This window comes from Mastigoproctus giganteus, chromosome 7 (genome assembly GCF_048544385.1).
Source record: "Mastigoproctus giganteus isolate SK-2022 chromosome 7, ASM4854438v1, whole genome shotgun sequence".
In the NCBI taxonomy this organism is placed as follows: Eukaryota; Metazoa; Arthropoda; class Arachnida; order Uropygi; family Thelyphonidae; genus Mastigoproctus; species Mastigoproctus giganteus.
In genome coordinates, this window is record NC_143581.1 from 185,921,546 (window position 1) to 185,937,032 (window position 15,487).

Sequence of the window (15,487 nt, forward strand, 5' to 3'; positions counted from 1 at the left end):
ATGCAAACATTTTATTGAAATGTAGCATTTCAGGCCTGTGAAGCTTGGGAAGCTCCATATTGTCACTAAGGAACAGTTGTGTTAAAATCTTTTAAAAATAAATACTTAAATCGTTTGCTGATATAAGAGTGCAGTGATTTCAAGGGTATATATGAGGGATGTTAACACAAGTTGTTATTTATTATTTTTGACTTTTGCCTTGAACCTTGAGTTGATAGTCTTCATTCAAATTTTTGGCACATTTTCAACTGGAAGATAGAGGAAACTATATCCCATTGTGCAAAAATCACACAAGAGACACATTTGGGAGTGGTAGTTTAATGGTGTAGGCTGGAATCGCTGACTGTGCCATACTGATCTCCATGTGTTCCCACAAGAAACTCTCATGGTTGTAATGGTCTCTTGATGAAAATCTGTGATCTTTTTGTTTACCCTTTTGCAGGAGAAATTGGTCTAGACTTTCTCTTAATGGATAATAATGCATATCCTTGTAGCTTCTCTTAGTGAACAGAAATCTTCAGAGGGAGAGTATAACCCATATGGCAGGAATAGGAATCAATACCTCTAGCAATAAATAACATCCTTGTTTTATCTGTGTCACACTCCTTAGACCGTTTTCATTGATTACCAGTGTGAAGTTTTTTGTGGCTCGTACCATGTTGTCATTGTCTACATTTGTGTATTTAGGTTACAAATAACTGTCCCTCAAAACACACACACACACACTATGCAAATTAAGTATTAAGGATTATATCCACTGTGTGTGTGTGGCAATCCAAGTTTGCCATTTGGCCCTTTTGATGAGATGGGACTCGGTGGTCAGTCTATATTAATTTATTTTAGTTTTGTTTCACAATAATGGTTATGTTGTAATGGTTGGTTTCTCAATTCTGTTTATGTTGATATTTCACACAGTTCAGTCCTGGTGCCATTGAGGACGTGCTGCTCAGTTTATATTAATCAGCATATCTTTTAAATTATTTTTTAAGAACGAATTGCTTCAGTAATAATTTATTCTTAACTTATTTTTCCCATCTTCTGTTTTTTTGTTGCTATAGTTAAGTTATTGGTTTTCTTTGGTTTTTGCTTTTTACTTGGCTTGCCATTCTGCAGGTGTATTCTTAATTTTTAACTTGCATATTCTAATTGTGTTCAGCAATAGGTAATGCTTTGCAGCCACTAATGTTTTCCTTACTGTGCTTATTCTTTTATCTGATGGTTTTATTTTCTTTATTATTATAATTGTATTTAAATTTAGTCACACACACACACAAGAGCATTTATTGGAAAGTTATTTTTTTCAGGAAAGAGAAGAAGCAGCCCAGTTGTTTAAAGGGAAAAAAGGAAAACAGCTAGAAAAGGAAATTGGAAAAAGATCAAAAACTTTTGTTCCAGGAGCAGGTTTACCTACAGGAGATAAGCATTCAGGACCATCATCCACAGATGTGGAAGCAATAAAGGTATAACTTAAATTTATTTATTTATTTTTTTTTATTTCTGTGTAGACATGGAACAACCACTGCTTTTGATATATAGAGGGCGGAGATGGTGATTCCAGTATAACAACACTTCCAAATCTTGTGCAAAAATGCACTAAATATCAGAAAATGAGTGTTTTATCTTTACTTCTGATACCTTGAATTTGAATTTTAGGCATCACTGCCACTGATCCTTGTGTCCCTTATATTTGTCATTCAGCCTCCAAATTGCAGTCTTTACTACTATTCATTTTTTCGATGTTCCAGTCACTTGACTTTTTAATTAATCCTGCAGTGTCAATTATTAAGTCATTGTGAATTTTAATGTGTGCTTAATATTTGCTTGTGTTTATATGCATTATTGATTATTTTGTAATTAGAAAACTAACTTTTGGGGGTAGGGGGGAAAAGCATGTTGGTGTACAAAATCTGCCAGTTAGACTCAAAGCAGAGTTGAAATCCAGGTCTAGTTTGTAGCATACACTTTAAATAAAGCAGTATATTCGTACTTCTCCATTGGAACAGTGTTTATTATTTTGAGTAGTGCAATAAAAAGGCAACTCATAGTGAAGTGCCTCTACAGTATGAGATTGAAGCACTAAGCACCAGTTTATTTCCAGATATGTACAGGAAGAGGCTATGCTCAACATGTACAATGACTTTTTATAGGTTGTGTAGCTTGAGACTTTTGCCTTGAACCTATTTATATCTTATGATCCAAAATAATGTGATAGTTAAATTTGAAAATATGCTATTTTAAACTACAGGGTATCCATTAAAGAACTGCACTTTTGTTTTCTTTATAACTCAAAAACAAGTGGTGGATGGAAGCCGCGTGGTTTGTCCCTACCATTAGACTGGTTCTTGGGAATTTCGTAGCAATGGAGTGCTTCACAGGACCAGAGCATGTTTTTTATGTATGTACATTTTACTAAAACAACAATTCGATCATTACTGTTAGATGTAGATTTCGTGATCACTACAATTTACATGACATTAGTGAAAGTCCAAGTATAAATCTCAATCAAATCATAGGTCAAGAGATTCAAAGAAACTGGTTCAACAATAAATCAGTGACCACTGGGCCATCCAAGAAGTGATGACAGTGTGGAGCACGTTAATGTTTCAATATGCGAGAATCTGTGCCAATCAGTTTGGAAGCGTGCTGCAGAATTAAACTTGCTTCAAACGTCTGTACACCAAATATCGAAGAAAGATTTGACTCTGCACCCTTACAAAATCCAAATTGGTTCAAGATTTAAAAAAGTCTGACTTCATTGCCAGGGTAAATTACGCCAATGAAATGTTCGAAAGATTTACCAAATTTCACAACGTTTTGTTCTCTGATGAGGCTCATTTTCATTTGAATGGACAAGTAAACAAACAAAACTGTCATTATTGGAGTGAGAATAATTCAAAACTGAATTATTACTGTTTGGGCTGCAATGTCAGCTTCTGGAATAATTGGCCTGTACTCCTTTGAGGACTTGGGCAGCCATGCTGTGACGGTTAATTCTAGACACTGTGTTTAAATGCTGAGAGATTTTCTGACCCCACAACTGCAGGAATTTCCAGGATACAATACCAGGACATGGTTCCAGCAAGATGGGGCAACTTGTCACACATTGAATGCAACATTACCAGTGGTTTACAAACTGTTTCCAGAAAAACTCATTTTGTGTAGAGGTGACATCAACTGCCTGCTAAGAAGTCCTGATTTATCCCCACTTGATTTTTCTTTGTGGGGGTACATGAAAAGCCATGTTTACTCCAATAATCCAACAAGGGAGCAATTAAAATAAAATATCCACCATGAAATCACAAGCATTCTGCCAGCAATGTGTTGTTGCGTCTTCGAAAATTTGAGGCGCCTCCATAGCCAGGTGGGCAGGAGCAGCAGTGCGTAGCACATGCTTCTTGATCAGACCGGGGTTCGAGCCCGTGACCACCAAATACGGAGGATGCGGAAAGGTCAGGAAATGACCACCGCATATCTCCGGAGCAATATGGCCTTAGTTGCTAATGCTTCTAAAAACCAAATAACAACAACATCGAAAATTTGAGGGTTAGGTTTGAAGAGTGTCGTTGTTGTAAGGGACGTCATATCAATGATTGATTTTTAGAAAATAATTTTCCATTATGTGTAGAATATTTTTCATAAATAAATTGTTTTTTAAAATGCATATTTGTTTCATTTTGATTTTTTTCAAAAGTGCAGTTCATCATGGGACACCCTGTATTTTTTGCTTTCCTCTCCCTAAAACATTTGAGTGTTGTGCAACATAACAGTATGGCTACTCATGTGACTTTTTCACCATGTCAATTGCAGGGTTAATGATTCTATTACAATATCACTGTAAATCAAATTATGCAATAATTGTTCAATTGCATAGCTTTGAGAGAGAGAGACTTGACTAGACTTATCTTTGGGAGTATTTTTAATGTGATATCAAATGGGTTATGCTGGCATACCATCTAACATTCATATAGTTTTTATTTTTTAGTATTAAAAATTATATAAACATTTTCTTAGTAATTGATTGATAAAACTTGTGTCTTCAAAAAATGAGTAAGAAAAAAGTAACCAAATAATGTAAACATTGTACTTAACTTTATATATATATATATATACTTTATCATAACAACAAAATAAACCTATTTATTATGGATTGTTAGGAGCATGCTATTGATATGTGGTATTAATGCTATAACAATTAGATATATGCATATGATTTGACTTTATTCATATGTATTTGATCCTATATAATTTATTATCGATCTGATTTCATGGAACGGATGTAGGTATAATTTGGTGCATTTCAGGCATTTTTAGCTTAATGGTGCTGACTAACAAATTTTAGAGTTGTTAGGGGCAGCATATATGCTTATATTTAAAAGACTTAATCTTCAATGTTAAATATTAAATATATGCATTGTATATATAAATATATATACTTAACAAAAGAAATGTTAATACTTCACTTTGCTTTGAATAACTTGACAAAATCCCTTATGCATCTGAAAGTGATGCCCGAAAATTGTAATGCCCTTACTTTTGTTTAAATAACACAAATTGAGATGTCAGAATTTCAAATTTGTTTTGTCTCTCCTGAAAAGTACTGATTTTTACCTCCCCCCCCTCTCTCTCTCTCTCTCTCTCTCTCTCTCTCTCTCTCTCTCTCTCTCATGTCCGTTAAGGATGATGGTGATCATGGTCTTCCACAGCTCTTCATCTTTTACTGCTCTCAGCAGGTCTAGACTCCATTCATTGTGCAAGGCTCAAGGGGTAGAATTTTTTTCAGCCTGGACTGTACTTGTTAACAGGAGAGATTGCTTCTACAGGGATGGGATACACTTAAATAGAAAGGGTGCAAGAATATTTGCTGATGCTATCGAGGCAGTGTTAGGTGGGTCGGAAAACTGCTAGCTTGGGGGGATACAAGGACTAATAGTTTAACAGTAGCCGTAGGCAGAGGTGAAGGTGATTCTTGCACAACTTCTATTAGAATAAGTAGCGACCTGGAGCGAGGGGTGTTGGGGGTTTCAGGGACGGATGTCAGTCATCGTGAAACAGGTGGGTATATGGGATGTGTTAGAGTGGCTGGGAATAGGAATAGGTGCATGTATACCAATGCTAGAAGTATAGTAAATAAATTTGATGAATTTGAAGTGTTGGTCAAGACATCAAAGGCGGATATTGTTGGGATATCAGAGACATGGTGTCACACAGATATAAGGAATACCGAACTGGAATTTGGGGAGTACAATGTGTACAGAAAGGATAAACAGGATAGGAAGGGAGGATGTGTTATGCTGTTAATAAAGAAAAACATAAAATCAAAAGAAGTGCATCCAGTTGATATAGATGAACAGTGCATTGTTGAGTCAGTTTGGTGTGACATAAGCACTGCGAAAGCAAAAATTAGAGTAGGAGTGTGTTATAGGCCTAATGACTCTAATGAGTACAATGAACAATTGTACAGAGAAATAGAGTGGGCTAGTAAATCGGAATGTCTTATAACGGGGGATTTTAACTTCCCAGATATTGACTGGAACTTGTGGGTTGGGCACTCACACACTAGTCAGAATTTTGTGGATTTATTGGATGATTGTTTTCTGCAGCAGCATGTTCGAGAGGCAACCAGAGAAAGTAATACTCTTGATCTGGTTATCAGCAGTGATCATTCATGTATTAGGAATTTGCAGATAAAAGAACCACTAGGTGGCAGTGATCACAGTGTACTGACGTGGGATTTACTTAAAGATTTAATTACCATCAGAGGTAAAGGAAAGGGTTTTTGCTTCCGTAAAGGTGAGTACAGTGGTCTCCGACAGTTTTTGAATTCTGTACAGTGGGATCAACTGACGATGTTACCAACAGTAAATTCTAAGTGGGAAGCATTCAAGGAATTAATCGTGGAAGTTACTAAAAGTTTTATACCTATTAAGAAATATTGTTCAAGGTTTAGGCCTAAATGGTTGTCAAATGAACTAATGAGACACGTAACAGAGAAGAAAAATGCATGGGATGCATATAAATTATCAAGCGACTCAGAAGCCTATGGCAGATATAAGTTAATCTGCAATCAGGTCACAAAGGAGGTTCGGCAGGCGAAGGCAGATTACGAGAAAGCCTTGGCAAAAGATGCTAAGAAAAACAGCAAGGATTTCTTTATTTATATAAACTCTAAAAGGAAGGGGATGAATCTGATTGGTCCACTTGACATCGATGGTTCGACTGTTGATGATCCTGCTCAGATAGCAAACAAACTGAATGAGTATTTTGCATCTACATTCACATGTGAGGAGTTATTAAGGTTTGAAAATGGCAGAAGGTTATCAAATTGTAGCAGGGTGCTTAATGATTTTGTAATAACTGAGAGCAAAGTGGAGGAGAAATTGTTGAAGTTAGTTAAACATAAGAAAAGAACCTGGGGTGGATGGGATCTATCCAGTTATATTAAAGGAGGCGGCAAAGCAACTAAGCAAACCCTTAGCCATAATTATGAGAGCATCCTTGGACTCGGGGGAGGTTCCCACGGACTGGAGATGTGCAAATGTATCCCCAATTCACAAAGGGGGATCGAAGGGTGACAGGAGTAATTACAGACCAGTTAGTTTAACTTCTGTTCCGGGTAAAATAATGGAGTCGTTGGTTAAAGATGCATTGCAGGATCATCTAGACAAGACTGCAGCAATAATTCAGACACAGCATGGGTTTGTTAAGGGAAAGTCTTGTCTGACAAATTTGATAGGACATTATGATGTGGTTACAAAGGAACTGGATGCAAAAAATAATTCTGATATCATATATTTGGATTTCAGGAAAGCTTTTGACACTGTTGCGCATGGAAGACTATTGTACAAATTGGAGCAGAATGGTATTAAGGGTAAGTTGCTACAATGGATAAAAGGATGGTTAAGTGCGAGAAGACAGAGGGTGGTAATCAATGGGTGCTGCTCTTGGACTAATGTTATTAGTGGAGTCCCACAGGGTTCGGTGTTAGGTCCACTGTTGTTTTGTATATTTATCAATGATATTGATGAAGGTATATCAGGCTTAATGTCGAAGTTTGCAGATGATACAAAGGTTGGCAGGGTTGTTAATGACAGTAATGGCAGTCTGCTACTGCAACAGGATCTAGATAATTTGGGCAGATGGGCTAAGAAGTGGCAACTGAAGTTTAACCTTGACAAATGCAAAGTACTGCATATGGGTAGAAGTAACCCCAGAGAAACGTACCAACTGTGTGGTACTACACTTAAGGTGGTAGAAAATGAAAAAGACTGGGAGTAATTGTGCAGTCAGATATGAAGTTCTCTGAGCAATGCAGACAGGCTGCCAGGCCAGGTCATGGGGTTTTGTCAATGATATATAGGAATTTTGCTAGCAGGGAAAAGGAGGTGATTATCCCTCTGTATAAGGCAATGGTCAGGCCACGCCTTGAGTACTGCGTACAGGTCTGGAGGCCTCATTTTAGGAAGGATGTAGATTTACTTGAGCGTGTACAGAGAAGGGCAACAAGATTGGTGAGGGGAATGAAGGGATCCTCTTACCAAGAGAGGCTTAAGTTCTGCAAATTGCAGTGGCTGGAGACTAGGCACCTGCGCGGTGATCTGATTGAGGTATATAAGGCCTTGAATGGGTTGAGCACGCTGAATTCTGATGGGATCCTTCCACTTGTTCAGATTACGAACTTAAGGGGGCATAAATTCAAATTAAGAAAAGACAGATGTAGAATAGATGTGCAGAAATTTGCCTTTAACCAGCGGGTGGTTAATTGCTGGAACAAACTTCCATCTGTCGTTGTGGAAGTTGATAGTTTTAATAAATTTAAGGAGTAACTGGACAGGCATTTGGAGGGAATGGTGTTTTTTTTTTTTTTTGGCTGATCCTGCATAAGCTCATGCACTTGCTTTCTTGCATCACATGCCACTACTACTACATTCATCCAATTGGTCAGACTACTAATATAGTTTATTCTTTGTCTTCCTCTGCTTAGCTTTCCGTTCACCTTGCCTGTCATGATGATCTTCCTCGTGATGTGTCCAAAAAATTTCAGCTGCTTTTCTCTTATGTTCCTCAGTAATGATCTTTGCATTCTTGCTCTTTGTAGTACCTCTACATTCATGGTATGTTTAGTCCAGGATATTCTGAGCATCTGTCTATAAAACCATATTTCTGTTGCCTCCAAACGCTTTGCCATTCCTCGGGAGATTGTCCAGCATTCACTACTGTACATAAGGACAGGTATAAGATAACAGTTCAAAATTCTGTTTTTCGTTTTCAATGACAATTTCCTAGCTTTTAGTATGTTTCCCAGTTTCTAAAACGTGGCCTTGGCCATACCAATCCGTCTTTTCATTTCATTGTCTGATCGTCCATCTTGTGTAACACAATTCCCTAGAGGCGCCTCCGTAGCCAGGTGGGAAGGAGCAGCAGCAGTGCGTAGCACACACTTCTTGATTAGACCGGGGTTCGAGCCCGTCACCACCAAATACGGACGATGCGGAAAGGTTCAGAGAATGACCACCGCATATCCTGGAGCAATATGGCCTTAGTTGCTAATGCTCCTAAAAACCAAAAAACAACTCCTCCCTAGATAATTGTATTTCTTTACTAGTCTTATGATATTATTCCCTATTTTAAGTATGCATTTGGGCACAATTTTCTTTTTGCTGAAAACTATGCACTCTGTTTTTTTTTAATGTTTATTGTTAAGCCTTTTCTTCTACCTTGTTCCACTACTTTGTTTAGAAGTTCCTGTAGTTCTTCTGTCTTGGCAATGAGAGCGATATCGTCTGCATACCTGATGTTGTTTACATTCTGTCCGCCAAATGCAAATCCTCCAATTCCATGTGTTCCTCTCATAATTTCCTCGCTGTAGAGGTTGAATAGGTCCGGAGAGTAAACACAGCCCTGTCTTACTCCCCTCAGAATTCTTATGTTCTCACCCCTGTTTTTTCCAATTCTCAGGCTGGCTGTTTGTTCCCAGTATAAGTACCTGTGTATCCTTATGTCTTTCCCGTCTTATGTCTAAACAATCTAGCATGTTGAAGAGTTCTTCATGTTTCACCCTGTCGAATGCCTTCGTAAGATCAATGAAACACATAAACAGGTCTCTCTGCATTTCTTGTTCCAGTATTTTGCATAAATCTGCATTGTTCTATCTCCGGCCTTATTTTATTCCTTATCCTCATCAATATTATTCTTAGAAGAATTTTAGTAATATTACTCATTAAGCTAATGGTGCAATGTAGTTCATGATCAATAGCCCCTGGTTTCTTTGGCAGAGCTATGAATATGGATTTACTAAGATCCGCTGGTATCACTCTACTCTCATATATCTCATTTAACACCTCAGCTATTTTCGCAATGCCAAAATCATCCAAAGCCCTTATCGTTTCTGTCACGATGGCATCTGGTCCAGCTGCTTTGTTGCTTTTCAACCGGGATACAGCTGCCCTGATTTCCAATTTCACTATTTCCGGACCTTTCAGGGTTCTATGGCTTGTTTGTTTTTCTCCGCGTTTGTCCTGAAAGAGTTCTTCGACATATTCTGTCCATCTGTTCATAACTTTGCCTTTTTCCATGATTACTGTTCCGTCTTTCGCTTTTATACAGCCTAACTCTGGACAGATTTTATATCCCACCAATGAGCAGTGCCAATCTCTTGGCACTGCTCATTTTTCTTTTGCCTCTTTGCATTCCCTCTTAATTTCCTTGTCCATCTTCCGATATTCTTCGCTGCGTCTTGGAAAAATCTGTTACCTTTGCCTCATCAAGCTCAGGATTTTGCTTGTCATCTGTTAATTTTTACTTTTACTTTCTTTCCTTGGAATAATCTCACATGCTGTGTTGGTCAAGGCTTCCTTCAGTGTATGCCATTTGCTGTTTCCTTCATTTGCAAGTATCTCATACCTGCCTCTGACTGCCTCAGCATATGCATCCCTGATGCCATCATCTTTCTGCAATAGATCAAATTGAAAACATTCCGTTCTTGTGCTTTGCTTCAGTTTTTTCAGCTTGACCAGGAGTTTGGCTACTACTGGTACATGGTCTCTTCCGCAATCTGCTCCTGGATATGTCTTTGCCTGAAGGATGGCATTCCTAAAGCGTTTATTTATAGTGATATAGTCTATTTGATTTCTTACATTGTCTCCTGGACTTTTCCATGTTCAGGTGTGCCTTGAATGTTCTTTAAACCAAATGTTGGTAATCACTTGCTGATTTATCTTGCACCACTGTGTCCAGATTTCACCTCTTTCATTTTGATTTCCCAATCCATATCTTCCTATCACATCTCCATCTGGCTCACTTCCTACTTTTGCATTTAAGTCTCCCATTATGATTATAATTTCCTGAGATTTGCATTGTTTCCTTGCTGTTTCCAGCTGCTCATAAAACTTTTCTAGTTCCACTTCACTACTGTTGGAGCATACACCTGAATGATGGCCATATCAAAAGGTTTTCCTTTGAGTTTGACCAGCAGTATTCTGTCCGATAAAGCCCACAAACCTAACATGCTCTCTGATTGCCCTATCCAACAAAACCCCAATTCCTCTTTTGTGTCCGTCTCCTTCCGAATAAATTATTCTTTGTTGCCCTGTCTTGAAGTCTCTGCTCTCGTTCCATTTCCTGTTTTACATTATCAAGTTTGCCGCATTGGAAAAGACTCCTCACATTCCAAGTAGCCAATTTCAACACTTGCCTGTTTTCCTTTCTGTTCCTGCTGTTGCTAGTTCTGCTTACAGTTTCTTGTTGACGATTCGGCACTACCTGTAGTCCTTGGTTATCCATACTGAGCTAGGCATCTGTATCTGACGGCACTGAAATCCCCTTCACGCTGTTGTCTACCTTTCTTAACTTGTGCATGACCATGACATTCTTGGCATTTTACAGCAGTGGTTTGCCATTGCCTTCTGCCGGGTGTGTTTACCGAGAACACCATCTCTCTTCCCAGAAGTTCCTCCGCTTGAAACAACCGTTGTCTTCTGAGGTTGTAGCTCATCTGCCTTCTTCCTCAATTTACTAACTGTGGATTTCCCCATTGACCATCGCTCGTTATCCTGAGCATGGGAGCCTGTAACCCTAGGAAGGGGCCCTGCTGGGTGCTGACAGCCGGAGCCAGCTGAGCCCAGGTTTGGTCTGCACCAGTTTATTGGTTATTCACAGCTGACCTCCATATCAGAAGATCATTCCACTATCCACCACCTGTGGACACACCTGGTAGCAGTATGCTCTGCCTCGGGGATTTTTAACTTAAGCCCTTTTTAACAAGCATGTGTGGATGATACACAATGCATTGAACATTTTATTATATATGATATGATAGGTTCCACCAAGAGCTGTTTTCTTCATGACTTAATAAGCCTTTGTGATCTAATAATTTGTAATTTTAGATGCTACCATTTGACCATAAGGGGTTTAAGTCAAGTGATTCAAAGTAAAATGAAGTATTAACATTTCTTTTGTTAAGTTTTTATTTTAAAGAAAGTGTGAATTAATCCAAAAGGACACTATTTTTGAAAAGACAGTGAAAGGATAGTAGTCCCTTTAGTTGTCCTGATAATTCTTCAAGGTGGAGGGCAGATTTAGATCATTCGTGACAGCAGCTAACTGAAGATTTAAGTAGAAGTCGAAAACTGGTGGCCATCAGAGGCAATAAATCCATAAACTCCTTTTCATCGGAAAGGAGTTTTAAAGGTACAAAAGATGACATTATTTTACTTATTACAGATGGCGACCTGAGGCTTTACTTAATACATATGAGGTAATGATGAATTTCCTCATCTATTAAGCTGAAAATTAGGAATGAATTTTAAAGTGTATAAAATTTTGACAATGCATGATGGGAAGGAATTCTTGATGAAAGCCTTTTCAATCAGTTTGGCCTTTGAGAAATTGTGCAAGGCTCATGGGGTAGAATTTTTCTCTACGTGATCTTTTGTTTAATAGACGGGACTGTTTTTGTAGAGATGGGATGTGCTTAAACAGAAGGGGTGGAAGATATTTGCATGCAATTGAGGCAGTATTATGCAGTTTGGGAAAATTATAGTTTGGAGGGAATTACAAAGCATGCTTGGGGGTTCACATAGCATTAGCAATTATATGGGCTGTTAGCAGTTACTAAGAGAACAAAGAGGTGCACATAAACGTGCTTATATACACTAATGATTTACTAATACAGTAAATACACTTGATAAATTTTAAGTAATGGTTAAGTTAATATTACAGGAATATTTAAAATGTGTGCCACTCTGATACAAGGTATGTAAAATAATATGGTGAGTATGTTATGTACAAAAAGGACAGACATGATGGAGGCAGAATTATGGTTAAGAAGCATGTTGATTCTGAAACAGTACAATCATTGAACATAGTCTAGTGTGACATAAACATTGGAAAACAAAAATGAATAGGAGTATGCTATATACCAAATAACTGTGGTGAGCATAATGAACAACTATAGAGAAAAGAGCGAGCCAGTAAATCAGGATGTTCTATCATGAGAAATTAACTTTCCATATATTAATTGGAACTTGAGGGTTGGCAGCTGACTCAGTAAGTGAGAATTTGCAAGATGATTTTTTTTTTTTTTTTTTTTTTTTTTTTTGTCAGAAAGGAAACAAAAGAAAGTAATATTTTTGAACTGGCCAGTATTTATCATGATCTTCAAGTAGATGAACGACCACCAAGCATTAGTGATTGTAGTGAATTTCTGGGATTTATTCAAAGAAATAGCTACTGCCAAGTAAATTGATAAAGAATTTTGTTTTCACAAAGCTGATTATAATGGATTTGGACCTTTTTTTTTTTTTAAATTCCTCTAAAGTTCGAGCAATTGTTTTATTAACATAACCAAATGCCAAGTGGGAAATGTTCAGGGATGTAATTATAGGTGCTTACTAAACTTTTTATTTTAAAAACAACATTTTGGAATTCAAAAGTACATCACCAAGGGTGTCAAGACTAATACTCAAGATTTCCAAGAGGTACAAGCTAAAGATTATAATGATTTATGCACCAACATCGAGCCATGATGATGAAGAGGTTGAAGAAATGTACACTGAAATTGAGAGCCTTCTAGATGAGCAGAAAACCCACTACACTATTATTATGGGCGACTTCAATGCTAAGGTTGGAAAAAGGCAAAACAGCGCAGAAAGAGGAACTATAGGAAATTTTGGAATTGGTGAAAGAAATAAAAGAGGTGAAAGACTTGTGGAATTTGCAGAATCTCAAGGAATGTCAGTAATGAACACTTTTTTTTTTTTCAAGAAAAGGGTGAACAGAAAGTGTACATGGAAGAGTCCAAATGGATTAACAACTAATGAAATCGACTTCATCCTCACTAACAGAAGATATATTGTGAATGATGTTACCGTCCTGAATAAGGTAAATGTTGGAAGTGATCACAGAATGGTAAGATGTACACTTGATATAGATGTAGGAAAGGAAAGGAAAAAACTGACTCGAGTAAATAATACAAAGGTCTTTGAAATAACAGAGGAGGAGAAAAAGCAGTATGTACTGGAACTTAAGAACAAGTTTGAGCTTCTGCAGACTGCTCAGGACCAAGATATCGACGAGGAATATTACAACTTTCTGGAAGTGATAAAGCCCAAGAAACCTATAGGGAAACAGAAATCCAAAGAAGAAAAAATTAGTCAAGAAACACTTGTCATGATGAACCAAAGACGACAAATGAAGAGCAAGAAAAACACTGACAGGGAGAAAATTGAGTATACTGAGTTATGCAAAGCCATTAGAAAGAGACTCAGAGAGGACATAAGAAGATTTAACACAAGAAAAGTAGAACAAGCATTAAGGGAAAACAAAGGATTTAAATCAGCAGCCATGAGCAGTAATACAGAAAGACAAATGATACTGAAACTGAAGAATAGCGATGGTGTACTTATAAACAGCAGAGAAGGCATAATTCAAATAGCAGAAGACTACTATAGAGAATTATACAAGGAGCGAGGGAATGATACCAGCAGTGAGGAAGATGGATTGCAAAGTAGCAACACATACGACATACCCGATATTCTTCCTGATGAGGTAGAACATGCATTGAAGAAAATGAAGAATCGGAAAGCCCCGGGGGAAGATGAAGTTACTGTAGAGTTGTTAAAATTGGGAGGAAGAGACATAACACAAAAACTGGCAAGGCTCTTCACAAAGTGCATTAGAAAAGGTGTGATGCCTAAGCAGTGGAATAATGCAATCATAGTTTTGCTGCATAAGAAAGGAGATAAATCAGAAATTGGAAATTATAGACCAATTAGCTTGTTATCCCATATCTACAAGTTGTTCACAAGGGTCATTACTAACAGATTAGAAAGAATACTTGATGAGAATCAACCGAAAGAGCAAGCTGGCTTTAGGACAGGATTCTCAACTATGGATCACCTTCATGTAATATCACAGCTAATGGAGAAAGCAAATGAATATAAAACACCATTATGCCTGGCATTTGTGGATTATGAAAAGGCATTTGACTCCATACAGCATAAGGCAATGTTTCGGGCACTGGAAAGACAAGGCATAGATACTCCATATATTATGATTTTGAAGAAAATATATGAGAGTGCTACATCCTTTATTAGACTAGACAAAGACAGTAGCAAATTTAAAATCGAGAAAGGAGTTCGACAAGGAGACACAATATCTCCGAAGCTGTTTACTGCTGCCCTTGAGGAAGCTTTCAGAAGATTAGACTGGTCGCAGAAAGGAGTCAATGTGAACGGAGAGTACCTAAACCATTTACGATTTGCAGATGACATTGTGGTCATAAGCCACGATCCCAAAGAATTAGAGGAAAATCTTAATCAGTTATGCACAGTTAGTAAGGATTTTGGACTAAAGATGAATATGGCTAAAACAAAAGTAATGATGAACAAGTATGCCACGGAAAGGGAAATAATGATTGAAGGAGCAGTAATTGAAAAGGTGGAGTCATATACTTATCTGGGACAAGTTATTAGCTGTAATAATGATAAATGGCTGGAAGTCAAGAGAAGAATAAATTTTGGATGGATAGCATTCAGGAAATATAGTCACATACTGAAGAGCAATATCCCAGTTTGTCTGAAATGTAAAATAATGAATCAATGTATACTCCCCACCATGACTTATGGAAGTGAAACTTGGGCACTCACCAAAAGAATGGAAGAGAAGCTAAGAACTACACAGCGAAGAATGGAACGAATTATATTGGGAATCAGACTGTTAGATAAGAAGAGAAACACATGGATTAGGCAGCAAACTCAAGTAAAGGACATTCTTATCAAAACTAAAGAACTAAAATGGTCTTGGGCAGGACACATAGCTCGAAGACATGATGACAGATGGACTAAGAAAATAACAGAATGGTACCCAAGAGGAGCTAGAAGAAAACCTGGAAGACAAAGGCGGAGATGGATAGATGAAATTCATGAGTTTTTGAGTAGTAAATGGATAGCCAGTGCTCAAAACAGAAGGAACTGGAAAGTTGCTGGAGAGG

The 15,487-nt window shown here is 37.6% G+C and overlaps 1 protein-coding gene across 1 annotated transcript in view; it reads left to right on the forward strand.

The window, feature by feature from the left end:
* The window catches only part of U2A (small nuclear ribonucleoprotein polypeptide A'-like U2A), a 119,586-nt gene that overhangs the window by 90,973 nt on the left and 13,126 nt on the right, over positions 1 to 15,487 (forward strand). Inside the window, exon 6 of the mRNA XM_090377240.1 lies at positions 1,305 to 1,460. Coding sequence (XP_090233366.1) covers positions 1,305 to 1,460 — 156 coding nt within the window. The remainder of the gene's footprint in view (positions 1 to 1,304; positions 1,461 to 15,487) is intronic.